Source organism: Biomphalaria glabrata, chromosome 6 (assembly GCF_947242115.1).
Source record: "Biomphalaria glabrata chromosome 6, xgBioGlab47.1, whole genome shotgun sequence".
NCBI classification, from domain to species: domain Eukaryota; kingdom Metazoa; phylum Mollusca; class Gastropoda; family Planorbidae; genus Biomphalaria; species Biomphalaria glabrata.
This window is the reverse complement of record NC_074716.1, coordinates 30,244,532-30,272,336: the sequence shown is the minus strand read 5'-3', so window position 1 is coordinate 30,272,336 and position 27,805 is coordinate 30,244,532. Positions and strand designations below refer to the sequence as shown.

Sequence of the window (27,805 nt, the reverse complement as noted above, 5' to 3'; positions counted from 1 at the left end):
TTAAATCAAATCAATTTAATAGACATCATTTTATAGCTGCTACATTTATTATAATCGTATCATGTATCATGGGCGAAAAAACATATAAACATTTCTTTTTATTAATTTTTATCTGAAGTTAATGAATAGTATAATACATAAATGGGAAGTTAGGGCTGTGTACTTTTGTTTAAATGCCATTGGCCTGTCACGTGTTTTGCTTTACGAGAGATGATTGAGATGTTAAACAAAATTAGTGGGATACAGCTCACCTGCGATAGTGTGTACCGGACAATGACCTTTGAGATTAGATGTGAATATCAGCTAGGATACAAAGCATCAAGAAACTTGCACCAGACTTCCAAACTTTTGGAAGAAAAAATGATTGAAACTGTTGATAATATCACTGATACATTGAGTATCTTATCTTATAGATTACAGACGTTACTTCAAAAGAGAAGATAATTACGACCTAAGCATCTCATATGTCAATCTAGTCATACATGTCAAGCAATTACTTAAACTCTGCTAAGTCATTGGTTTTCCTGACTGATTCAGGCAACCCGTTCCATTTGGTAATGGGCACTAGGAAAGCAGGAACACTTTTACTAATTTGTCCTAGCATATGGAAAAAGAAATGCGCCTCTATCTTTGTATCTTTCTGGGTATTTTATTAGTCTTTGTTGTTCCATTTGTAAAGTATGATCTAATGTTTTATGTATTATTGCTTCTTTACTTTTTATTTTTCTGTCCTGAAGAGTCTATAAATTTAGTGATTTCACTAATGGTGAATATTTATTTTGTTATAAATCTCACTGCACTATTGTTCCTTTGTTCTTGTTTTTTTTTGTCTTTTTGAGCATATGGATCTCAAACTGATAATGTCTATTCTAATATTGACCTAACTAACATTAAATAGCATTCTATTTGTATGTTCAAGTTTGAATTGTAATTTTTTTTCTTGTAAAAAAACCTTAATGCTTTGTTTGATATTTAATAATTTCATCAATATGAAGTATGTCAAAGTTTTGTAAGATGACATTGATTGACATGAAGCTAATATTGTAAATCGTTCCTTAGAAATGTTTTCAATTGTACTCAACGTCAACGTTTAAGGAACTATACCTGGACAGCAACGAGGCCAACAGATCTGATCTTAGCTACTTTGACATTCTCTAGTTCGTTTAACAACAAGCCAGTAGATAATTAGCTGGGGGCCCAAACACAATTTATACATTTGTATGTATGTAGCCCTATATGTGCATTGGAGAAAAAAACATTTATTTTTCCAATTTTTGTTTTACTGTAATAACTAAATACAAATTTTTGTAAAGATTTCTGTTACTGATTACTTAATTTAAAAAACTGGCAAGAAATTATGCAATTTAAGTTATGCTTTTAAAAAATGATTTCTTTTTAAATATTATATTTTTAGTGCAAAACTACTCTCGTGACATGTAAAGGTTAACAAATGAAATCAATAAACCATTTTGTTTCTAATGGACAATTTAAAATATGTTCCGAAAAGCAAGGCACAACAACCTCAGCGATATTTAAGGTTTGAAGATTTTCACTGAATAGGTTTAGCTACGTCATACGATTGAGCTGTTGATTTCCTCTTTCTTCTTGGTGCCGCCACTGGAGCTGTCATCTCCCCGGTTTTGATTTCTGAGTTAGTGTTTAACGAATTATCCTCAGCGTTGTCTGTCTCGCCACAATTCTCCGGATCTGCCTCTTTTGAAGTCGTCTGCTCAATTGGGTTGGCCTTAAAATATCGACCACGGGCGGACATTTTCAGTAACTTGGACAACGCTACATTGTAATCCGAAGATCTGCGTGGCACGTCATACAAGGAGGAAGCGGAGAGCTTTGGCGGAATGTCTGGAGCAGGCTCATCGTCTTGAACAAATATACTTTGAACTGTTGTGTATAAAGGATTCTCCTGTTCCGAAGACTTGAGAGGTCTTAAAACCATAGTCGACCTTCCCGAGTCACACTGTAATTCGGTGTCTTCGTAGGCTAAGTTCGTGGCTCCGCAATTTCCGGCAGAATTTGTCTTGAGATCGTCGGCAGTGTCTTTTCGGACACAAGTTGGCCCCAAGCGGTCGTAGCTTTCCATGACGTCGTCGCTAGGTCGGCGAAGCCTGCAGTCCAATCGGTCATATTCCTTGTCGTCTTCAAAACTTTCTTGTCCGGAAGTCTGACCGCTGTCTTCTATAACTTTGTTCTTCTTAGACATGCGCTTTCTGTGTTGAATCTGTGGGAAATTTAGTATTTTATTAAACATTGAAATCATTAAATTTATAATCTTTTTTATCTTTTTATGGTAAAAATGAATTTGAACACTTGTTTATAACAGGCTAGTAACTCTATTATACAGTCTCCTTATAATCTCTGTATAGTAGTGTTTCTCAGACTTTTACCATCGACACCGTTCAGACCCTAAACAAAATTATGTTTGTGAACATCTTAGCAGCTATGACCTCTCCGGGGGAGCACTGAACGCTCCTCAAGCGAAGTCAGAGCTGGAGCCCTAAAGCTTCACTTTTTTTTTTTTTTTTACTAAATTTTGAGCTCGGAAATGCATTCTCTCGGCGTCTACAACGAACTGTTTCTACTGGTAAGCAAAATGGCAAGACAAATAAAGTTGAATGACGAAAGGTTAAGACTGACAATGTAAGAGACTCTTGAAGCAGTAGAATATGCACGTTTGTAATGGGCTTGATAGTCTTGAGATCCCCTTTGAGTTCTGCAACACGTCTTGAAGCGGTCCTTTTCAATTTATGTATTACATGCCAACAGAACGACGTCAGAAGGGGAAAAATGACTTTTTTTATGTCAGAAAATTGGTAAGTCTCTACAAGCATATTAGCGAAGACATAAGATCCATAAAATCTAAAATTGATTTGTTCCAGACGCCTTTGCCAAAAACAGAATAAAAGGTCCCAATTTAACGATGAAATGATGCCATTTATTCAATTACTTTTGAATATTTTCGCTATAATAATTAACAAAAATTGTTTTATTACTGAAGTGATAATACAATAGATATATTTTATCCTTTAAAAAAAATCGACTTACGAGCCTTTAGCGGCTTTAGCGTTTCTCTAGATATGCTATGTGCGGTCTCATAAATGCTGCAAAGTGAATATATTTTAAGCAGCTATTGTTACAGTCATAACGACTGATCTACTTTAGACATAAAAGGTTCCATGTCTTTGGCTCAAGCTAAATCAAAATCAATAATATTTCGTTTCATGTTTAGACTAACGAAACAATTAGATTTATTAGAAATATTTTGTTTACCTCAAAAGTAGTGACGTATTCCTCATCATTCTCAAAATCTCTAACAGTCAACTGGGACATTCGTTTGGAGTTACTTCTCTTTTTGGCGCGAACGTCCTCCGGTGAAATGTAGAGATCCTAAACGACCAAAAGAATTGTTAGAAAGCAAATAAGTTTATCTTTTAAATTGTTTAGTAAGAATTGTTATATTTGTAAATAAAATAATTTGAAACATAAAAATGACAAAATTATGAGTTTTTAAACAATTCTTCTCTTCCTTTTTTTTTATAATAGATGTAAACAAAATATGTTTGATAGTGTATCAATGTAACAAAAGTGTACACTATAGTAAAGTCAATTGGGCCCAAGTTGAGGAATACAACATTTGGACACCTCCATTAAACTGTGACAGAACCGAAACTGGGCCATACAGTATCCAACGTGAAAGTACATTTCAGAAAAAAAAAATAAGAAGAACAAGATTACAAAGAGAGTTTGTGTTACCACACAAACTCAGAGGCGGCCCCCGTGGGAGACGGATCCCTGTGGGATCCGCATATTCACTGGTCGACTGAGGATGGCATCGAGCAGGGTATGAAACCGAGACCGTAGAGATAATCAGCCCTGCGCTCTACCCGCACGACCAGGCATTGCTCTTAATCTAATGACAAACTGGTTAAAAACTAATAGCCTACTATTGATAATATACCTATACATTACGGAATGACAACTACCGGATATGTACAATATGTCAGAAGAGCGATTTTAGATAATTGAGCATTTTCATTTAAATGGAACTAGAATGAGGATAAAGATCTTCCTAAATTAAACTACTAATTTAGCACTTTTAATATCTATATCTACTAGATCTAGATCTAAAATATTTATTTGGGATAATGTAGATGTAATTTAGATAAGATTTATATTTAAAAAAACACTAGATAATCCATTAATAGACTAATTGCAATATGAAATATTAAAATATTAGATTAGTTTTAGTATTTTATAACATTGCAATATTGACATATTGACAATCTAGACTTTAGAAATAAAATTCTACACTTTAAGCCAAGAAATAAAAATTATAGATCTTGATCTAGTCTAAATCATGTCTGTCTGGTAGTGCGGTTTGAGCGCTGGACTGTCGTTTGGATTCATCGATGGTCCCAGGTTCAAACCCTGCCCGTTCCTATCCCCCGTCGTCCATGTAAAACAACAAACATTCTAAACTAGAAATTCTAGATCTAGATTCTATAATGATTTTAATTAGAACTTAAATCTAAATCTAGTTTAACAAATCTAGCTCTAGTGTAAGAAAAAAAATCTAGATCTAGTGTAAAAAATCTAGCTCTAGTGTAAAAAAAAATGTAGATCTAGTATACAAAAATATAGATTAGATCTAAATCTAGCTATTATGTCTTTAAAATGTGTGTCACATTACGAGGTTTAATAAACATTACTATACCGAGTTGTTTTAGCATTAAAAGAATTTATTCCATATGACGTCAAAGGAAAAAAATTCCATTACGTCACACGTCCTAGTTAGACTAAAAAATGTCATCTATACGAGCAGCTTGTCGAGTGTTCATAGACATTGGTGCACCGAGTGATTTCTTTTAGCATTTCATTTAAAGAATAACTCCATATGACGTCAAAGGAAAAAATTCCATTACGTCACACGTCCTAGTTAGATTAAAAATGTCATCTATACGAGCAGCTTGTCGAGTGTTCATAGACATTGGTGCACCGAGTGAGATCTTTTAGCACTTCATTTAAAGAATTAACTACATATGACGTCAAAGGAAAAAAGTTCCATTACGTCACACGTCCTATTTAGACTAAAAAATGTCTTCTATACGAGCAGCTTGTCGAGTGTTCATAGACATTGGTGCACCGAGTGAGATCTTTTAGCATTTCATTTAAAGAATTAACTCCATATGACGTCAAAGGAAAAAAGTTCCATTACGTCACACGTCCTATTTAGACTAAAAAATGTCTTCTATACGAGCAGCTTGTCGAGTGTTCATAGACATTGGTGCACCGAGTGAGATCTTTTAGCATTTAAATTAAAGAATTAACTCCATATGACGTCAAAGGAAAAAAAATCCATTACGTCACACGTCCTAGTTAGAATGTCATTTATACGAGAAGCTTCTTGGGGGATCATAGACATTGGTGCACCGAGTTTGTTCTTTTAGCATTTCATTTGATGGGCTAGTTAGACTTAATATATATATATATATAAAAGGATTAAAGTCGCTTTTTTTTTTGTTTTGTCTGTCAGTCTGTCTGTCCGTTATGTTTATAGCGAGAAAAAAAAAAGACTAAAAGCTATTGAAAATCTGATTAAAATTTAATTTCCCTTCCTAAACATCGCATTAGTTTTAAGTTTCTATAATAGATTGTTCCGGATGTTTATATATTTATAGTGAGAGAAAATAAGAATTCCAGATTAATCAAATGCTGTTAATTAAATTTGTGGGATGGTCTGTTATGAAAATTAGATGTACCATAGTCTTATGTAGATTTTTTCAAACCATACTTTGGTGTTAGAAAGTTGTTTTCCTTAAAAATCGGAGCATAATATTAACGATAATTAGATTTTGTAACGTTTTAGTTAGAAAGTTAAATATAGTGTAAGAGAGTTAAACTATTTTTCATAAAAAAACCGGAACAACCAATTTTCGTAAATGAGAAAATTATTTGTTTTATTTATTCGAAGAGGGATTTCAAACATTTATTAGCGTTTTTAGATTTTTCATATAATATTCGGATCATTTTTGGCTACTATTTGTAAGAAAATTTAGGTAATGTAGATCGATTTCTTTTTCGAAACAAAATCCGGAACATTCTTTACCGATTAAACAACTTTTATTATGTTTCGGCAAGAAAATTAACTGTAAAATAAGTCTAAAAATTGATTTTCAATAATCATTTCTAGTAAATTACTTTCTTATTTTAAAATCCTGAATAACCTATTGTCGATATTTTTGAAAAAAATAAAATTATTTGATAAACATTTGTTTTAAATTAAAAATTGATATTGATAAATAAACTATAGTGACGTAGTGTCAAAGAATATAAGTGTAATATTAGTCAATTATGCGATTTCAAACAATCGTTCGACATAATTTATTTTTTATAAAACAAGATCCGGAACAACTTTATAGCTAATGAAATATAAATCAGTATAGATATTTTTATTTAGTATTTATATGCTATTTACATTAAAAAAACGGAACGATATATTAAAGATCATGTGTTTCTTGCAACGTTTAAGCATGGAAATAAAATGTAATATAAGTTAGAAGAGCAAACAAATATTCATTGGCATTGATTTGTTTTTCACAAAACATCCGGAACAATCTATTATAGATACTTAAAACCATTGCAATATTTCTAAATTAAAAAGTAAAGGTTAAACCAGATTTACAATAGCCTTTAGTTGTATCTGTTAATCTAATCGTGACGGACAGACCGCACAAAAATAATCTTCTTTTATTCGGATGGGGGCACTAAACAAAAAATAAATAAAATCTGATTTTTTAAAAAAGTTTAAGGAATTGGTTTAGCACCTGACCATGTTGCGACGTTACGCTACTGCACAAAAATCGCTGCATAAAAAGTCCATTAAAAAATGTGCGTGATATTTACATACAAAGTGCATTATTAGCCTTTATAAACAAACAGAAATGTTTTCTTTTAATTTTAGCAGCCAGTTGACCAGAAAAAACATCTTTAACTATTATTTATATTTGTTGTAAACATTTCCTGTACATTTTTAAAATATATTTGACTTAGTGATACTGAAAATACACAAAAATCGCCCATCTTTGTTAGCATATTGTAACATTGCCTCCCTTACATTTACGTAATTGTTTTAGAATTGGTGTATTTTTATTAAAAAATCGCTTGCATAATTAATTTTATAAATTAAACGGTTTGCTTTTAGAAAACCAAAAGTAACCGTTGCACCTAAACTTTTCAAGCCGCATTTAATGATGAAATAATATTTTTCATATCTCTTCTAGTTTTCGAGATCTGAATGTGACAGACGGACAGACGGACAGACAGACAGACGGACAGACGGACAGACGGACAGACGGACATTTTGCACAAACCTAATAGAGGCTTTTTCTCCTTAAGGGGGCCGCTAAAAAAAGAAGCAAATAGGACATGTTCCTCATGACGTCAACAAGAACGAGGTCCTCAAACTTCAGGTCATTTGAAAAGTCAAAGTCATTGGTCAACATGTCACTTGCTAGGACTCCAAGTCCCATGTTCAGATGTCAGATATCTTAATGTGTATTGTTCGTTACGAATATAGTAACCAGTGAGGATTGTCCTGACAACATAACATAGTCCTGACTCAAGTTTTATCCAATTCAGTAAAAAATTCAATTCAGTGTGATGTCGAGCTCTACTTCCAATAAGAAAAAATCTTTGAATGATTGGAAAAGATATCGTCATATCGCGTCAAACATTAGTGTTGTACGATATTTTAAATGGTTAATTCAATAGGTAATGTATATATATATATTCTCTTTGCTATTATTAGTCGAACTCCTATTTTCTCTTTATTTGGGCTACTTTATGGGACATTTTTCTATTTAAATTTTTATTTTTAAAAAAGTACTAATGACCAATATGGATCGAATAATAACAATCGGTGAGGTGCGGTGGCTGAGCGGTAAAGGGCTTGATTTCCGAACCGGGAGTCCGGGGTTCTAATCCTGGTGAAGAATTGGATTTTTAATTTCTGGATCTTCGGGCGCCTATGTGTCCACCCAGCTCTAATGGGTACCTGACATTAGTTGGGGAGAAGTAAAGGCGGTTGGTCGTTGTGCTGGCCACATGACACCCTCGTTAACCGTAGGCCACAGAATCAGATGACCTTTACATCATCTGCACTATAAATCATAAGGTCTGAAAGGGGAACTTTACTTTTACTTTACTAATAACGATCGATATTTAATTTGTACAATCCAATAAAGAAAATTGAGCATTAAAGGGTATTTAACTCTTTCTCTCCGTAATTATCTACCACATTCTGGTGGAATCAACGTTGATATCGTCAGCTAGGAGAGAAAGAGTTAAACATTGAACATCTTGTTCACAATTCCATTGTCTCCATTGCTTAGGATTTTTTTCCCTTGTATCTGCTTGCTTCTTCCTGAGACATTAACCAGCTTTTGTTTTATTACAAAGTTTATATCAAGTTACTCATCATATAGCTTTATCTTCTTTTTCTCTCTTAATTAATTTCCATGCTTACTCAACGTAAATAGTACCTAGAATATCACAGTGTAAACAAAGAACTGACTACTTTAATTTTCTTAAAGTTAAAAAAAAGTTCCCTAAACGACTGCAGTATGGGAAGGAAAGAGCTCACAAGGCGGACAAAGAAAACACTTCAGGGACACCCTCAAAGCTTCTTTGAAAACGTTCAGCCATCTGGGAGACAGATGCTCATGACAGAGCATCATGGCGTCGCGCTGTGAAAACTGGCGCAAAAATTGCTGAGGAAAAGAGAACAGTGCTGGCAGAAGAAAAGCGCCAGAGAAAAAAAGCAAGGCCAATGACACCACCTCAAGCTGGAATAACCTGCCCAGTGTGCAGCCGAACATGCCGGGCTCATAGAGGTCTTACAAGCCACATGAGGAGGCACAAAGCCCCAGTGCAAAGCCCTCAGCTCCATGGATGACAAAAGTGGTCATCATCCAACCACGATAGACGAACAATAAATGAATGAGTATATGCTGAGCAGTGAATGATCGTCTATAATTATTCCATTAAAATGAAGCCTAGATAAATGCAGTTAATTCTTTTGGTCATTACACGAAGAAAGAAAGTACACGTTAAATAACAAAATATCAAATGCATAAATAGGTCAATCTATAACCAAAAGTGAAAACCTGAGCAGACGACGTAGAGTTTCTAGCAGATGACGTCTGACCAGCGTCCAGTTTTTTCATTTCATCGTTCGTGGTGCTGTAGTAAATATCGAAGTCCACTTGAGCGTCGTGCTCCGCCCCTAGTGGTTTGGCTGAGCCTGGACAGGTCAGTTTTCTATCAGATTGAGTTAGCATTAGCTATATTAATTGCTTCAATAAGGACTAAATATGTAATACTGTTAATAGTTAAACATTTGAGTGTATATGTATAAGTCTTACCGCTTAAATACCTTAAATGAGGGGAAGGGGGTGAATTCAAAACCATGCGACCTAAATCTTAATTCGGGATTTAATTTGATCAAAGCTACCTTTCTGAGCACCTGAAGTCAGCTTCTCCGTAAAACCCCCTCCCCCACATATAAATAAGTAACACCAGAAAGCAATGAAAGCGCTGAAGCGGCACGTGGACGCCCTTCAAATAGAATAACAATAACGTCAATCTGATAAATTACAAACAGTCTACTTAAGACAAGTTCTAGTGCAATAATGAGCTAATGCCAAAACATATGTTTCTTCTGGGATATTTACATTTCTAATATCGAAATTATTTACCAACACCGTTCTTAACATTATTTCAATTTACTTCTACTGATGAATGTAGCACTATGGCTACATTTGCAACCATACTGTAGCCTCCAAACTTCTATGAGTGAAAAAATAATGTTATACTTTTGACAAAGTAGAAATTAGACTTATTGAGAAGAACGTACTATAGTAACAGGAAATCAGTCTTTAAAATAGAGTTTATAAAATTTCTTTATTATTAATAAATCTTTTCACAGACGTGACAAGGCCACAAAATCTGCTTTCATCTAGTGACGCCATCAAGAAAAACCCTAACATCGTTTTATTTTGCCATCAATCTTTATCTATAAGGTTTCTATTTAGTTTTTTTGAAATGTCATCACTTATGTACAATTTTTAGATGTATTTTACTAATGCTGTTATTGTTTGAAATTAGCTATAGAAAGCTTTAAAAAAAAGGTCATATGGCCCTACACATCTCGTTGGTAATCAATGGTAAATCTATAAAAGGAAGACTCACTTTGTACACACGAGTATACTAATTATGACAATAGTGATCAGAACTATTCCTGCTACAACGCCACCAATAATTGCAGGGATAAGAATTCCTTCTGTAGAAAAAAAAAGGAATTAAAATTATGAAGGCAACACTAATTGACTTTAAGAAACAAGAAAAATGTAAACAGTCAGTTTTTTTTTTCAAGACAATACATCCTTTATATAACTTATAATAAGGCATGTCTTCGAGTCTTAATGACAAGTGCAACTTATTGCAGAGCTTCCAAATTTATTATATATTATACAATTTTTATAGAGCGAGTATTTTGCATACATATAGATTACATTGAAAAGAGGTTGATTGTGTCATCAAAACTTCATGTTCTTTAGCAGACGGTACGTAAAATTATTCTTTAATTTTATTTTACTCTTGAATAAATAATGCCTTACATTCGCTTCGAATATTCCCGAACGCGATAGTCCTTTCAAGAACGCGAAAAGTTCTTTCAAAACGGATGTTGGGTCGAGATCTAGTTACAGAAAAAGAAAGTAAAATTTATGTATTTGTTTACTTTGAAAATATATAAAAGTCAAAATAGAGTTTTACTCTTATGGCAAACGAGCTAGTAATTTTTGTTTACCAACAATATACATCAAGTAAAAAATTTATAGGCAGATCCTTAAAGACATTTTGTGGTATTAGTATTTTGTATCCACCCACCCAGGTTCTTCCATGAAGTTCTGACTTCAAAAAGAGGTATTGTAAAAAGGAATAAGTTTTAAATATTTGACATTATTTTGTTTTCTTTTTTATTTGTTTGCTTGGTATATTTGTACTTTATTTTTATCATGACATTTAATCAAAACTTAAAGAACAAAATAGTGTATACTTTTGTCAAAGTTTTCATCCGTCTCTGACTCTTGGCTGTTACTTGACAACTTTCTGTCCGATGCAGGATCAACTGATGAAGCTTTAGTGCTATCAGAAATTTGAAGTTGGCAGGTAAGACGAATGTCTTGGTTCTCATTAGCTGATTTTTGAAATAGTGAAGGTGGAACTTAAGAGTTGGAGATGAACTTATATATTATTGCAAACCTTATATCAACTCACTCTGTCTGTCACAAATCGTGTACACGTTAGTTCTCACTTTCCATTCTTCGATTAAGTTAAAACTTTGCATAAGTATTCATTGTCGACGACAACACATGAATCAATCACAAAATTAACAATTTCTTAACTAACAAGTGATAATTAATTAATTTTCTTAAATGTAGAAAAAGATAGATAAATATTACAGCATTTAGCTATATTGCAGTAATTTGTGCGTTTCTCTTCTGCATATAATCCTTGCTTAATTTTTTAAGTATTATGTATATTTTGCTTGTTGAATTGTAAAATTGTTTTGTTGTACAAATAAGATTTTGTCCAAATATATCACTATTATTGAAACTAGAGCTACAGGGATTCTAAACTATTACAATTTTTGGTGCGTCAATTCTTTATTGTTATTTAGAATCAATATCTTAAATTTTTGAGACTCTAGACCAATGCAAACGTTACGCATCACCCCTTTCCCAACTAGTTTGGACAAAAAAAACCACTCTGTATGTTTTGTATTTTTAGTTCCTATGCCCTAAACCAGAGACACCCGAGGCTTGAGAGAATCACTGGACAATGTTTAAGCTTTCCTTCACTTTATTAACCGAAATATCTAATCAAATACACTACGCATTAAATAACCCTCAACTATTTCTGTTTGCTGATTGCTTACATTAAACATATATTTTAAAATAGGAGCATATTTAATGGATGTGTTGTGTATTTCTTCAAATAATCAATATCCAACTAGTCTTTTGTGACATTGACCACACACCATTCCAGTTGTTATTCCAGAGCTTTCTTTCATCAATTTGTTCTCATTGCTAAACTTTCAAAAGCTCCACACTAGGTATGTCATTGTTTTCACGTGGAAAGAGAAAGGTTTCTACTGCGGAGATAGGGGGATAGTCTACTGAAGGAAACAGTATTTAGTTTAATTGGAGAGAGTAGTCTACATTCTGTTGTTCATTGCCTCACTAGTCAGTGTCTAAAGACTCGGATATAGTGCATACCCGTTTCCCTTAACCCTTAAGCGAAACTAGCCAGAAAAATTGTTGGTCACAACTTTCAATTGGTCTCTTACATTCAAATCCTATCCAGATCAACTCTGTTAGGCTGGTTCGAATCTGAAGTTTGGTGTACACAACATTACTGTCATTCACCACGGCCACAAATGGGTAGCTCACTTTAGGGTCAAGGCTGGAACTACAGTCAAGATTTTTGTAGCCATTTCCAGATCTGAAAGACATACAGACAATTCTAGAGCATGAAAGAACCTTCAGATGAAATGGCAGCGATTTTAAAACGTGTCATTTATGTGTAGTACTAGAATGTAGTGCAGTCGTTTTATGCTGGCTTGTGATAATTGCAGTGTGTGGGATATATGAAGGTTTTATTGTGATTTCAATGTGGAAATACATGTTTAGCATTGGGTAAAATACAGTGATTTGTAAATTGGCAATAGGACCTTAGTTGTATTACTCTACTGTGCATTAACGCATACACGAAGTAACTGTATAAGCTTGTGCGAGTGAGAATCTACAATGAGGTCAGATATGTAAGGCTGAATTTATAATCTAAGAATGAAACTTAAGTTTTTACAAAATTGATGACCTATAAAAAAAAGCCATTCTGTTACGGAGTTTTGATTGAACTATCCTTAACTAATTATTGTGAGCTATTTACCTTACTGACAGGGAGGCGTCAGAACAGTCAGTTGCACCGGCCCTGTTCATGCGCATGTCCACGACAAATAAGGCAATGATGTCAGTTGTTGACGATGTCAGGACCTCAGCCTTGCACGTACAGACCATGCCTTTGGCCAAAGTTTTTGACTTTGCCATGGCGAATAGAGTCTTGCCTTTTACGACGGACTCGGCGCTGCCGCACATGTCAGTAACGAAATTGTCTAAGAAATAAAACCATTAAAAAAATACATTTTTAAAAAACAAAGCTTCTACGAAGTGTGATTGTTTCAATTAGTTTGGATCACTCGTCATTACGTTTGTAATAGATCTAGTCTCTAGACCAACAATAATCAATCTGTACGATTAGAAATATTTTCACCAATTGTTTGGTTTTGCGCTATTTCATGCTTTAAACTTTCACAATACCCTATGATCCTATCACTTGATCTGGACCAGGTGGCCAGGTTGAAAAATGGGAGGGACACTGACGAATTGGATGTCTGTGTTAATTTTACAGTAATCACTTTGTTAAAGCATTTTAAAAAGGGGTGAAACGACCTGAATTCGAACGCAAACCTCCTCAAGCCGACATTCTAACCACTCTGCTAATATAATTGTTATATTATGTCGCTACCCTTCTGGTATTTTTGCCGATTCGGTGGGGTGGGGGGGGGGGAGAATGCATAATGGAGAATTCATAGTTTGTGAACAAAATAAGTTGAATATCTATATAATATAAGCTACATATTGATATGTGAACCCATTTGTATATTATGTCGCACACACTCCAATCTCAAATTTTATCATTAGTAAATATAAAATGAAAAAGGTTTTTACCAGGTGGGAGGGGTGATACATGCATGGATGGCTGCCTGGTCGTGCGGTTTGCGCGCTGGACTGTCGTTCAGATTTATCGATGGTCCCGGGTTCAAACCCTGCCCGCTCCCATCCCCCGTCGTCCTGCGGGAGGTTTGGACTAGGAAGTAATTATCTTCAACTCTGAAGGAACATCCGAAACATGTAAAACATTTTACAAACAATCGCCTTCCGCCCATTGGACAAACCAGTACTTTTTCTTTTTGAATTATATTTAAGAAATTACAAAATTAAAAGAAAAATATGTCACTAATATAATTTATATATGCTATAAATTAAATTCTTATATCGAGTCGCCGCACCCCCTATTCTTTAATGCCAAATGTAATCATTAGCAGAAATTATAAAAAGGATCGAAGATTAATCGTTTTCATTTTACCGCCCCTCCCCTTTCCAGACGAAAACATGACGTTTTAAAACAGAATAATCAAATATGGCGACAGAGTTCATGTAATTTCACATGAATGTATCATAATTTTTTAAAGAAAGACTTTACTTTGGAAAATTTAGAATTCATACGAAATTTTTCATTTAAGAGTAACGATTGAGATGAGTTCTGAATCCAAATATTCTTTTCCTAAACGCCTTTTTTCCAACCTTTACTCAATCTGCTATTTTTCTAGTTAAATACTTTTGGACTATAGCTCATAATTTATGCTTCAATCCTAAAAATGCAAACAAATTTAGAGTAGAGTCTAATTGGTCCACTTAATTTCTCCTCCCACTTCCGAAACTTTTTGTTAGAGCTTTGAATTATAGTTCTGTAACAAAACAAAGTTACAAATATGCCTATTAAACAAAATGTATCACTAACAAATGAGCTTTTTTTAAAAAAAAAATATTTTTATGATTTTTTTTTTTCAACGGCTATCTTCAAAGCTGTAATCTAAATATGTGGGGTATCTTCAAATCGTTTTATTTACAATGTATTAAGGGCCTATCTAATTCATATTAGAATTTTTTTTTAAGTAAAACATTATTGAAAAGGCCATTTTTTAATAGGAGGAATAATGGACTGTAGATGTCAGGAGAATACGTTTCTGCAGTGAAAAATGCAACACAAGAAAACGCTTTTGGCGTCGGGGCCTTGCCCCGAACCCCACTGATAAATAATAAGCTGTAAATGTCAGGAGGATGCGTTTCTGTAGTGAAGCGTTTCTGTAGTGAAGCGTTTCTGCAGTGAAGAATGAAAAAAAAACGCTTTTGGCTCAACATGACTATTTTGTTTCTTCGCAGAAAGTTGAGAAACACTGCTTTTTTATTTCTCATATATATATATATATATATATATGGAAAAAAATCGCCCCCCCCCCCACTGGATCCGCTAGAGGCGTGAGTTGATATATACTTTGTAAAAATAATAATACATACATCAATCCTGATATGCGAAGCATGAGTGCATGTCACTGTATGTCTCTAATTTGAACCCTATAGATTGTAACATTTAAAGTACGTTGACATAGATCAAGTCATATCTCTACTGGTAACCTTGACAAGAAAAAACCTGGATAGTTTATTTATACATCTAAGTACTTAATGAAGATATTCACCATCAACTCACTGAACTTCACTGTTGCCAAGTCAATAAAAACTATTGAACTCTAATTGTAACGCATATCACTTGATCTTTTATTATCGCTAGCTGGCCATTTGTTTCAGACCATAGAGTGAACATCTAATACTTCCTCAATGTTGACTTTATTTTACCGAAGAGAGAACTTCGAAACTTTGATTCTGCACACCGGATACACCGTATACACCAAACAGTTTGCTTTTTTGATAGTTCTCTTTCACCATAAATGAAAATATCCAATGCACTATATGGTCAAGTAAATCTGCAAGTGATGCAGTGTTAGTAAGTAAACCACTACTTTCTCTAGACTTAGCCTACCGTTGATGCACATGTAATTCAGGACTGTCCAACTGGAAAATTTTTGCTGTGTTCCTGGCGCACATTTTGAATTCTGAAGGTCAGGATAGCGAGTGTGTAGTACACAGCTGGACACATCAGAACAGTTCCTTTGTAGGGATTGCATGTCGGGTAGACTAAATGGTAACACGCAGTCTTGGGGCATGGTCTCACAGCACGCTTCCTGTTATCACGGGGAAAAGATAAATCTATCTATCTATCTATCTATCTATCTTTCTACCTATCTATCTATCTATCTATCTATCTATCTATCTATCTATCTATCTATCTATCTATCTACCTACCTACCTACCTACCTATCTACCTATCTATCTATCTATCTATCTATCTATCTATCTATCTATCTATCTATGTTTCTTTTTTCTTTCATTTTTTCTGAATAACTATATTATCCTAATGGAAATGTGATATGATTGCTTGTAATTTGTTTTGCAAATTAAAAACCATCTATCTATCTATCTATCTATCTATCTATCTATCTATCTATCTATTTATCTATCTATCTATCTATCTATCTATCTATCTATCTATCTATCTATTTATCTATCTATCTATTTATCTATCTATCTATCTATCTATCTATCTATCTATCTATCTATCTATCTATCTATCTATCTATTTATCTATCTATCTATCTATCTATTTATCTATCTATCTAACTATCTAACTATCTATCTATCTATCTATCTATCTATCTATCTATCTATCTATCTATCTATATACATATCTATCTATCTATCTATTTATCTATCTATCTATCTATGTTTCTTTTTTCTTTCATTTTTTCTGAATAACTATATTATCCTAATGGAAATGTGATATGATTGCTTGTAATTTGTTTTGCAAATTAAAAACCATCTATCTATCTATCTATCTATCTATCTATCTATCTATCTATCTATCTATCTATTTATCTATCTATCTATCTATCTATCTATCTATCTATTTATCTATCTATCTATTTATCTATCTATCTATCTATCTATCTATCTATCTATCTATCTATCTATCTATCTATCTATCTATCTATCTATTTATCTATCTATCTATCTATCTATTTATCTATCTATCTAACTATCTAACTATCTATCTATCTATCTATCTATCTATCTATCTATCTATCTATATACATATCTATCTACATATCTATCTATCTATCTATCTATTTATCTATCTATCTATTTATTGAGAAATATGTCTGTTTGCATGTCTATCGTGGCGTAGCCTGGGAAATGTTTCGGGATTTAGCCCCCCGACCCAAATGAAATCTGTGACTTGTCCTTAAATTATTTTTATTAGAGAGAAGATTTATATGTGAAACCATAATTTCAATACAGCTTATTTGGGGGGGGGGGGGGGAGGGAGGGGAGGGTTTAAAAAAAACACTCTACAATAAAAAAAAAACTAAAGCAAACTACAGTCACCAACACCCATGAGCAAAGCTACTGAGGATTTTGAGTTACAAGTGTTATACTTTGGGCTTTGAAGTTACCTCATCAATTAAATAATTAAAAAATGAAAAAGAACTATAGTCTTCAAACTCCTGAGCGTAGCCAATAGAGGTTTTAAGTTTAAAACCCCTTCCAGAGGGTTTTGAGCTTAAAACTAATCATCTCAAGAAGATTCAGAGGGTTTGAGCTTACAATTGTAATAGATATAGACTAACAATAATAACTCATATATATATATATATACATATTTTTACCATTTATTTTTGTTTAGAGCAGATTTAGCTTTCTCAATATGCTCTGATCATATCACCTGTCTGGACCGGTTGGGAAAGGAATTGAGGAAGGGGTGGGGTGTTTTATTTTATTGTGCAAAGAACGTACGTAAGAAACATTAAATGCAAAGAACGTATGTTAGAAACATCTTCCTTAATTAATACTTATTAATTATTTTATTTTGGTTTCAGTAACTGTTACAAAAGGGAACCATAATAAGCCTATGGATGTCAGGTGTGTAAAAGTCGTCCTAGCCTGATAGACAGTGGCTAAAGTACGCATCTTAAGTAAAAAAAATAGTAATAGCAAGGAGTTAATTGACTGTCCCAAATTATTAAGAATATTGTTATTAAATCAAGACACTTTACTGCAGGAGTAATATTCAAGTTAACACGTTAGAGAAATTATTTAACCGTAATATTTATTGACAGTGTAATATCCTTTGTTAGCACGTTGTATTTTTTCATTCTGGCTTAAAAATGGTCAATGTCTATCAATAAATTGGGTGTCAAGGACCAAAGAAATAAAATAAAGAGTAGGGGGTGTTTAGCTCTTCTACAAATAATTAGTTACTTGTTTACTGGGCTATATAATCTCGCGGTTTGTGTTCTGTGTAGCTAAAGGTCACTCGTTTAGGTGCGTGTGATCTTTAGTCCAGTTTACTTATTGAGATGTATGTTCAAGTAACTCGGCACACTTGAAAAGGTGTGGCCTCTAGCCAAACCACGTGATTAAGATTTTTCTCCAAATAAGCAAACTCTTTGTCCGGATACCCGTGTAGATGTTTGGCTTGAAGTCCAGTCCACCCCCCCCCATTAAGATTAACTACTAAGTAGTTGACCTCTAGAGAGTGCTTACGTCCATCGTATCTGACTTGGGGTCACCTGTCAATCAATGAACTCAATGTGATGGACTAAACAAATAAAAGGAGGAGGGAGTTGTTCATCTGGAAATATACCTAGTTACCTTAGAGGTGTGGCTCTTGTAGTCCAGCCCCCCTAATAAAGATTAACTATTAAGTAAACAAACTCAGTTCCCTCGAAAGGTGTGACCTCTAGAGAGTGTCAATACGCTGACAATAAACCTACTTCCATCGTATTTAACTTGTGGTCACCTGCCTATAAAAAACCCTCAATGTGATGGACTAAACAAATAAAAGGGGTGGGAGTTGTTCATCTCTACCTCTGGAGATATACCCGCACAGCTAGACAGACGTCTGGTCAGCATGGCGTAGTCAAGGAATTCAGCATTTTAACATGTTAACTAACTTACTCAAAGGTCAAAACAAATTGAAAAAAAGTGCCACCCATTGCTGCTCTGTATGTAAAGCGCATTTATGATGTAAAGTTTCATTTCTATTTATATTAAGTTATTAACACGCCTTGTCTTTATAATTAACGATGTTTGGTGCATATTCATAATGGCTCTATTTTTAAGCACATTATTTTGTTTTAATATAAACATTAATACATTCTACAACAGACATTAATGGAACGAGGTCCACTTTATGCATATTAAATAGGTGTATTTTTACTATCCGGTAGTGATATCCGACCGGAGCCGAATAGCACCGGATAGTAAAAAATGCCGGATATTCGGCAGAAGCGGAGCCGGAGCGACTAGCCGGCGCACCCCTAATATATATATATATATGTATATGTATGTGTGTGTGTGTGTGTGTGTGTGGGCGTAATTGCAAAGGGAAAAGATTCTACCGCCATATCCCCTATCGCCCCCGAAAAAAATCCTGGCTACGCCTATACTGTCTATTTATCTGTCATTATTTCTGTCTGTGAAAACATAATAAACTTTTACAATGAGGACAGCTTTGCTCATTTCCACTCTGCAAAAATGGAAAATTTGCTATTGTATACAAAACTAAACAAATTCTATCAAATTGACTTTAAAAAAAAACTATTATTGTGACCTGCTTGGTGTCATTGCATCCAGACATAACGCTGCAAGCTGAGTTTTTATACTGGACCCTGTAAAGGGCATCTCGAATGGCTAGTTTATGACCTGATGGACATGACCCTGACAGTTGACCACAAGGACCATTGCAGACTGTGGCTGACTTGGCAAGGGCTACTTCAGCTGCTGCAATATCTATGAAATGTAAATATAGGATATGCTAAGCACAGTGCAAAGATGACTTCATAAACAAATAAAAGTGAGGGGGCGATGATATTTTAGAAACTAATGAGTGGAAAAGAAAAACATTTAAATTAGAGCTTTTTTATAGCGCTACTTTCATGCTTAAAGCGCTATGGTCCAATCACATTTGTGGACCAGTGGAGGGGAGGAGGTATCTGGGAGAAGGTTTTCCATGCTGCCTTTTGGTGCTCGGTACAACTCTGCTCGAGTCGGGTGTCGATCCTCTAGCCCCCTTCATAGGTAGCCAAGCCAAGTGTGCCTAGCCTCTCGACCACGCATCCCACGCATTTCATTGCTTCAATGAACGAAGGGAGATATAAACACTCCATTTCCTACCTGAAGAAATAGTGTACCAAAGAAATGTACATTACATATACGATTGTTCCCGATGCTTTTAAGTTTTAATAACATTCCTTAAGAGAGATGGGGGTTGGTAGAAGTGGGAGGGGGGATATTTGTTGAAATGAATCAAATGCATTGGTAGTATGAGTCTACATTTTAATTTTTTTTAAATTTTTTTATTTTTTGTGTGTGCAACACTTAACTATCTTTTCCAACTTACAGAAATAATTAAATCTGAAATTCAATAAACATAAAATATCAAATTTAGCACGGGAATATTCAGGACCGTATTAAGACTTGATAAGACACTAAGCTTTTTTAGATATAATATATATGTTTTTTTGTAACTAACATCAATTAGTCCCTTTCTCTTTCTGATTGAAAATATCCCTCGAACCATTTTGAGGGCACTAAACTATAGCTTATGTTGCCTATAGGCAAATCCAGCACTGGGAATGTTAGTCATTCTTTAATGTATAGATAAGTGATACCCTCAATTTTCTGGTCTATAAGTCGCATGATCTTCACGAGCCACATAACCACAAACAAATTTTGAGACTACTCGAACCGTGCCTCTGTAAAGTCATTACGCACTGGAGATTGAAGTTTTGACTAGCACCGCGAAACGGGCCGGGTGTAACCCAAAGGCCGTAGTTTGGGTATCAGTGACGTAGACCAAGATATTTTTTATTTTATTTTTTTGCGATGGAATAAATAATCATTCAAAAAAGGGTCGAAAAGTACTTCAATTGATACGTGATCAAACATTTTGAAATCCAAAGGCTTGATGGACACTAGACAAGATATGTAAGTTGTGTCATCCTCTAACAACACGTCTTAGTAATGCCTCGGTGTTAAGGATCAGATAAAGACTCGGGTAAAGCTCATTGAAGACTCACTCATGCCTAATTAAGACACAGGTTACGCTCATTTAAGACTCAGGTAAGGTTCAGTTAAGACTTACATAGGCTCAGTTACGATTAAGGTAAGGTTCAGTTAAGAATAAGTTAAGGTTCAGTTAAGAATAAGGTAAGGTTCAGTTAAGAATAAGGTAAGGTTCAGTTAAGAATAAGGTAAGGTTCAATTAAGACTCAAGGCCAGAAAATGGTCAGAACCATGCTTGCATTTATAATGTGTCATTGAATTTACCATTTATTTTCCTTTGAATTTGAAAATGTTAAATCTAGAAATAGGAATTAAAAAAAGACAACTATATTTTTAACACCAATGCTTTGGGCCTTAAATCTACAATAGACAGCTGGGTGTAAGGTGTCGGGAGAGAACAAAAGACAATTAACTATAAAATTATACAACTTCACTACTAGGCATACGTTGAAATGGTCGGAAATAGTTGTGCCAAGGTTCGTGAAACTCAAAGCCAGGAAAAAAAAACGAACAAGAGCTCCCTCTGAAATGTTCTGTTTGGAGGATGTCCAAGTAGGTGTCTATCCACTATTTCCAGTATGTCGGAAACTCCGGACGCACGGGACTAAAGACATGGCCGAAGGCCGAGTACATTATTTTCCTCTATACCACGATAACCGTGCGGGACTGGCCATTTTTTAAAATGTTCTCTTGAGAAACAGCGTGTGGATTGTTGACATGGCATGCATAAAAGTCAAAACAATGATGCGTCGAAAGCTGGTCATTTACAGACACGCCGAGTCGCCGACATTGGCAGATATAACTTATTAAAAACATTTTAGAGTACAGTAGAAGTATATTAGAAGTAAAGCTCTGACAGGGACATCAGAGCAAAAAAAAAATTGTTAGCGTGAAATAGTGGAGTCTATGAAGGCTTTAATACACAACATGGGCGTAGCCAGGGGGGGGTTCTTGGGGTTCAACCCCCCCCCCCCGAAATGAAATCCCCCCCCCCTAAAGGGGGGGGGGAGTCGGAATTTAGTGACTGATTTTTTGTTTTGATTTTGTTTATTTTAGGTGAGATTTTAATACTAAACCATCACTTGCCCCAGCACAACCAAAGGGGTTTTGAGTTTAAAACCCCCTACCAGGGGGGTTCGAGTTTAAAAACCCCTACTAGGTGTTTTGAGTTTAAAACCCCCTACCAGGGGTTTTGAGTTTTAAACCCCCTACCTGGGGTTTTTGCAGTTAACTCCCCCTCTTCTATAAAACAAAACAAAAAAAGAAATGCAAACGAAAATCCCCAAATTCCAAGAGCACAGTTAAGGAAGATTTTGATTTTAAAACCCCGTCTAAAATTTACGATGAACCCCCTCTTTAATATAAAAAAAAGCTAATTACGCACTCAAAATGTTATGAGCGTAGCTAAATGGGTTTTGACTCAGTTTTAAGTTTAAACCCCACTTCAGTGGGGTTTGAAGGTAAAAAATACCTCTTTAATAATAAAAAACAAAACAAATTATACACTAAAAATGTTATAAGTGTAGTCTATGAGGTTTTGAGTTTAAACTCCCCTCCAGTGGAGTTTGAAGCTAAAAAGTACCTCTTCAATATAAATAAAAGAAAATTACTCACTCTAAAATCTATGAGCGTAGTCAAAGGGGTTTTGAGTTTAAACCCCCATTCAGAGGGGTTTGGTGCTAAAAATACATCTTCAATATAAAAAAAAAAAGCAAATTACACACTAAAATTATTTGAGCGTAGCCAAGCCAATCGGGGGTTTTGAGTTTCTTCTACAGATGGCTTTTTTTTTAAAGTTTAAAACCCCTCCAGATGGTTTTGAGTCTAAGATCCCCCTACAGAGCATTTTGAGGTGGAAAACCCCCAACAGAAGATTTTGACGATAAAACTTCTCTTTTCGATATAAAATCTAAAGCAAACTACAGTCACTTAATTCCAAGAGCGTATTCAAGAGAGGTTACACATTTTTACCAGTGGCAGGGCTCCATTAATAAACTGCAGTGAATAGTCATCTGCCGAAATTGAAAAAACACTAAATGTGGCTCAACAAGATGGCTAAGACAGATTTTAGGAGTCAGTTATAGAGATCGGATCTAAATCAAGGAAATCCTATGCCGAACTGGGAGTCGACCCCTTAGTAAGATTGTGAGAGAGCGACGCATAAGGTTTGCGGGACATGTTCTCCGACAAAATGAATTACGCATAAGAAGAGTTGCAATGATATCCTACTACAACTTGACGCCACTCATTCATTAAGGTCCTCATGGTAGGTGGGAAGAGGCTTCAGACATTACCAGTGACAGATTTTTATGGAAATTGCTTGACGTCAAATGCTCCGAACGGAGTGGGAGGGTCTAAGTCAGTAAGAATAGCACATTAGGTTTTTGAAATAAAACTTTTTAATAGCAGGAAAATGCACTGTAGATACCTCAGAATATGCATTTTGTTCGCTTTCAATACCAGAAATAGTGCTTGGCGGCGGGGCTTTGCCCCGCGCTGGGGAGCTCCTGGCGCTCCCCCAGACCCCCTTGCTAGTAATGGCGGGGAGTCCACAATTTTATGGATACAGCTTGATGGCAAATGCGCCGAACGACGAGGGAGGGTCTAAGTCAGTAAGAATAGCACATTAGGTTTTTGAAATAGAACTTTTTAATAGCAGGAAAATGCACTGTAGATACCTCAGAATATGCATTTTGTTGGTTTTCAATATCAGAAATAGTGCTTGGCGGCGGGGCTTCGCCCCGCGCTGGGGGAGCTCCTAGCGCTCCCCCAGACCCCTTTGCTAAGGGAATCTACTATTCTTTCACTAACTCATGGAAGAACCTATTCTAGGTCACAATAAACATCTACCGAAAGAATGAAGGGTCAGAATGTAATAAAGATTATGTACACACACACACATAAATACATATAATTTTTTTTCGCGGGGGGGGGGGGGGGGGGGTCGGGGGGGGGGGGGAGAAAAAAATTCACCCCCCCAAAACCCCCCCCGAAAAAAAATCCTGGCTACGCCCATGATACACAATTACAGGTAGTTTCAGATGTAAAGAAACCTGTATTTACATGCATCAACACATCACCCAACTGCGCAAGTGACATTTCTTACGACCACGATGGTGTTTGCACAAACACAAGAGTAAAAAAAAAATAATGCAAGGTAATGAATATTGGCCAATAATGTGCAAGGAATGTTATCGCCTTGGTCATCAGAAGATGTTCCTACATGGAGGTTAATCTATAAATAGCAAGTGTTTGGGTGTAGCTGGTGCACAGATCAGCGAAGCCTTTTAGTAAACAATATAATTTATGTGACTTTTTAGCACTGTAGAATAAGCCTACAAATTTCTAATCTCTTTTGTCTGTAGCACAAATATTATTTTAGTATTACAAAGCTTATATCATCTCACTCTGTCTCTCTGTCAGTCTGTCTATCTGACTGTCAGTAGGTCTTTAAGTTAATAAGTTCTTTAAGTTAATAAGTTCTTTAAGTTTATAAGTTCTTTAAGCTAATAAGTTCTTTAAGCTAATAAGTTCTTTAAGTTAATAAGTTCTTTAAGTTAATAAGTTCTTTAAGTTAATAAGTTCTGTTCCATAATATCGAAACCACATTTTTATATATCGCTTTCTTTTTTTTTCCCTCGTACTGGGTTTTATTTATTAAAGGATGTCAACGGGATTTAAAGAATCAAATGTAGAAAAGTGTGATGAACTTTTAGTGAACAAATCTTCAATAGTGTGCAAATAGGTGTAAGCCTGGAAGTAAGTTACCCTTTCAAACCTTGCGATCTATGTGGAAAATGATGTAATGGTGGCCCACGGTTAACGAGGGTGTCATTTGGCCGGCACAACGACCAACCGCCTTTATTTTACCTAGAGGCGTAGCTAGGAATTTTTCCATCGTTTGACCTCTTTAGGGACCCCTGCATTTTGCGTAATATTTAATTTTTAATGTAAAAAAAACACTCACTTGGGGGCTACCCTCAAGTGGGGCCCCAGGGGGATTTTCAAATTCCCCCCTCCTCCCCCCACCCTAGCTACGCCACTGCCTTTCCCCAACTCATTGGACTCCCTCAAGAGTGTTTATCCATCAGGTTATATCCACCCCTGATCATGGGCGTAGCCAGGATTTTTTTTCGGGGGGGGTTTGGGGGGGGATTTTTTTCTCCCCCCCACCCCCCCCCCTTTCCGTGAAAAAAAAATTATATGTATTTATGTGTGTGTGTGTGTGTACATAATCTTTATTACATTCTGACCCTTCATTCTTTCGGAAGACGTTTATTGTGCCCTAGAATAGGTTCTTCCATGAGTTAGTGGAAAAATTGTAGATTCCCCGCCAATACTAGCAAGGGGGTCTGGGGGAGCGCTAGGAGCCAAGCACTATTTCTGATATTGAAAGCCAACAAAATGCATATTCTGAGGTATTTACACTGCATTTTCCTGCTATTAAAAAGTTTTATTTCAAAAACCTAATGTGCTATTCTTACTGACTTAGACCCTCCCACGCCGTTCGGCGCATTTGCCATCAAGCTGTTTCCATAAAATTGTGGATTCCCCGCCATTACTAGCAAGGGGGTCTGGGGGAGCGCCAGGAGCTCCCCAGCGCGGGGCGAAGCCCCGCCGCCAAGCACTATTTCTGGTATTGAAAGCCAACAAAATGCATATTCTGAGGTATCTACAGTCCATTTTAATGCTATTAAAAAGTTTTATTTCAAAAACCTAATGTGCTATTCTTACTGACTTAGACCCTCCCACGCCGTTCGGAGCATTTGACGTCAAGCAGTTTCCATAAAAATCTGTCACTGGTAATGTCTGAAGCCTCTTCCCACCTACCATGAGGACCTCCATGAATGAATGGCGTCAAGTTGTACTAGGATATCATTGCAACTCTTCTTATGCGTAATTCATTTTGTCGGAGAACATGTCCCGCAAACCTCATGCGTCGTTCTCTCACAATCTTACTAAGGGGTCGATTCCCAGTTTGGCATAGGATTTCCTTGATTTAGATCCGATCTCTATAACTGACTCCTGAAATCTGTCTTAGCCATCTTTGTTGAGCTATATTTAGTGTTTTTCGATTTCGGTAGATGACTATTCACTGCAGTTTATTAATGGAGCCCTGCCACTGGTAAAAATGTGTAACCTCTCTTGAATACGCTCTTGGAATTAAGTGACTGTATGACTGTAGTTTGCTTTAGATTTTATATGGAAAAGAGAAGTTTTATCGTCAAAATCTTCTGTTGGGGGTTTTCCACCTCAAAATGCTCTGTAGGGGGATCTTAGACTCAAAACCATCTGAAGAGGTTTTAAACTTAAAAAAAAAAGCCATCTGTAGAAGAAACTCAAAACCCCCGATTGGCTTGGCTACGCTCAAATAGTTTTAGTGTGTAATTTGCTTTTTTTTTAATATTGAAGATGTATTTTTAGCACCCTCTGAATTGGGGCTTAAACTCAAAACCCCTTTCGGCAACGCTCATAGCATTTTGAGTTCGTAATTTGCTTTTTTTCTTACACTGAAGATGGCGGGGGGTTTAAACTCAAAACCCCTTTGACTACGCTCATAGATTTTAGAGTGAGTAATTTTCTTTTATTTATATTGAAGTGGTACTTTTTAGCTTCAAACTCCACTGGAGGGGAGTTTAAACTCAAAACCCCATAGACTACACTCATAACATTTTTAGTGAATAATTTGCTTTTTTTTTATTATTAAAAAGAGGTATTTTTTACCTTCAAAACTGAGTCAAAACCCATTTAGCTACGCTCATAACATTTTGAGTGCGTAATTAGCTTTTTTTTATATTAAAGAGGGGGCTTATCGTAAATTTTAGACGGGGTTTTAAAATCAAAATCTTCCTTAACTGTGCTCTTGGAATTAGGGGATTTTCGTTTGCATTTTTTTTGTTTTGTTTTATAGAAGAGGGGGAGTTAACTGCAAAAACCCCAGGTAGGGGGTTTAAAACTCAAAACCTCTAGTAGGGGGTTTTAAACTTAAAACCCCTAGTAGGGGTTTTTAAACTCGAACCCCTCTGGTAGGGGTTTTTAAACTCGAACCCCCTGGTAGGGGTTTTTAAACTCAAACCCCCCTGGTAGGGTTTTTTTAAACTCAAAACCCCTTTGGTTGTGCTAGGGCAAGTGATGGTTTAGTATTAAAATCTCACCTAAAATAAACAAAATCAAAGCAAAAAATCAGTTACTAAATTCCGACTCCCCACCCCCAAGGGGGGGGGGATTTTATTTCGGGGGGGGTTTGAACCCCAAGAACCCCCCCCCTGGCTACGCCCATGCCCCTGATTACTATACTGTGTTTTATTTTTGAGTAAAGTATTGGCTGTAGAGCTTGCCACCTCAAAAAAATGCAAATAGAGAATGAAACACGATTCCATGTTTTTACATTGCTTTGGGAAGAAGAAAAAAACTACAAGGTTGCTCTTACAAATATAACATTAGGTTTCAAACATCTGACAATATTGACCAAACTTCCAAACGTACCAGTTATCAAAGAAGTGACGATAATCCAAGAATACAAAACTTCTCTCATGTTTGTATGTCTAGCTCCACAGTTCACACTCTATGTTGTTGTTATTGTACGACGTGTCTGGCTTGCTAACATTGTCAACGCTAAGTCCTTGTGTTGAATCACTCGGTGACCAGTAGCACTTGAAATGTATTAATACGAGAATTGGTGCAAATGACCAGAAACTTTATCACATTGGTCATCTAATATAACATTACAGATACAAACACTTCAAATGTAATCCCATTTCATTGGTAATAATATTTCACCTGAGCAAAATCATCAGGAAAAAAAAAATTGTCACGGTCCATTGGCTTAGGTCTTCCTATTCGTGACAAATGGATCGGCCCTGGTT

General features: G+C 35.5%; 1 protein-coding gene across 1 annotated transcript; it reads right to left on the bottom strand.

Annotated features, from left to right (window-relative positions):
* Positions 1-27,805, bottom strand: LOC106077122 (uncharacterized). The gene is made up of 10 exons (XM_013237899.2): positions 27,426-27,805; positions 19,486-19,664; positions 15,796-15,997; positions 13,027-13,249; positions 12,425-12,579; positions 11,132-11,272; positions 10,264-10,354; positions 9,180-9,333; positions 3,286-3,402; positions 1-2,236 (listed from the first exon to the last, which is right to left on the bottom strand). Exons 1-10 carry the CDS (start codon positions 27,472-27,474, stop codon positions 1,550-1,552), a joined length of 1,998 nt encoding a protein of 665 aa, XP_013093353.2. The 5' UTR covers positions 27,475-27,805; the 3' UTR covers positions 1-1,549.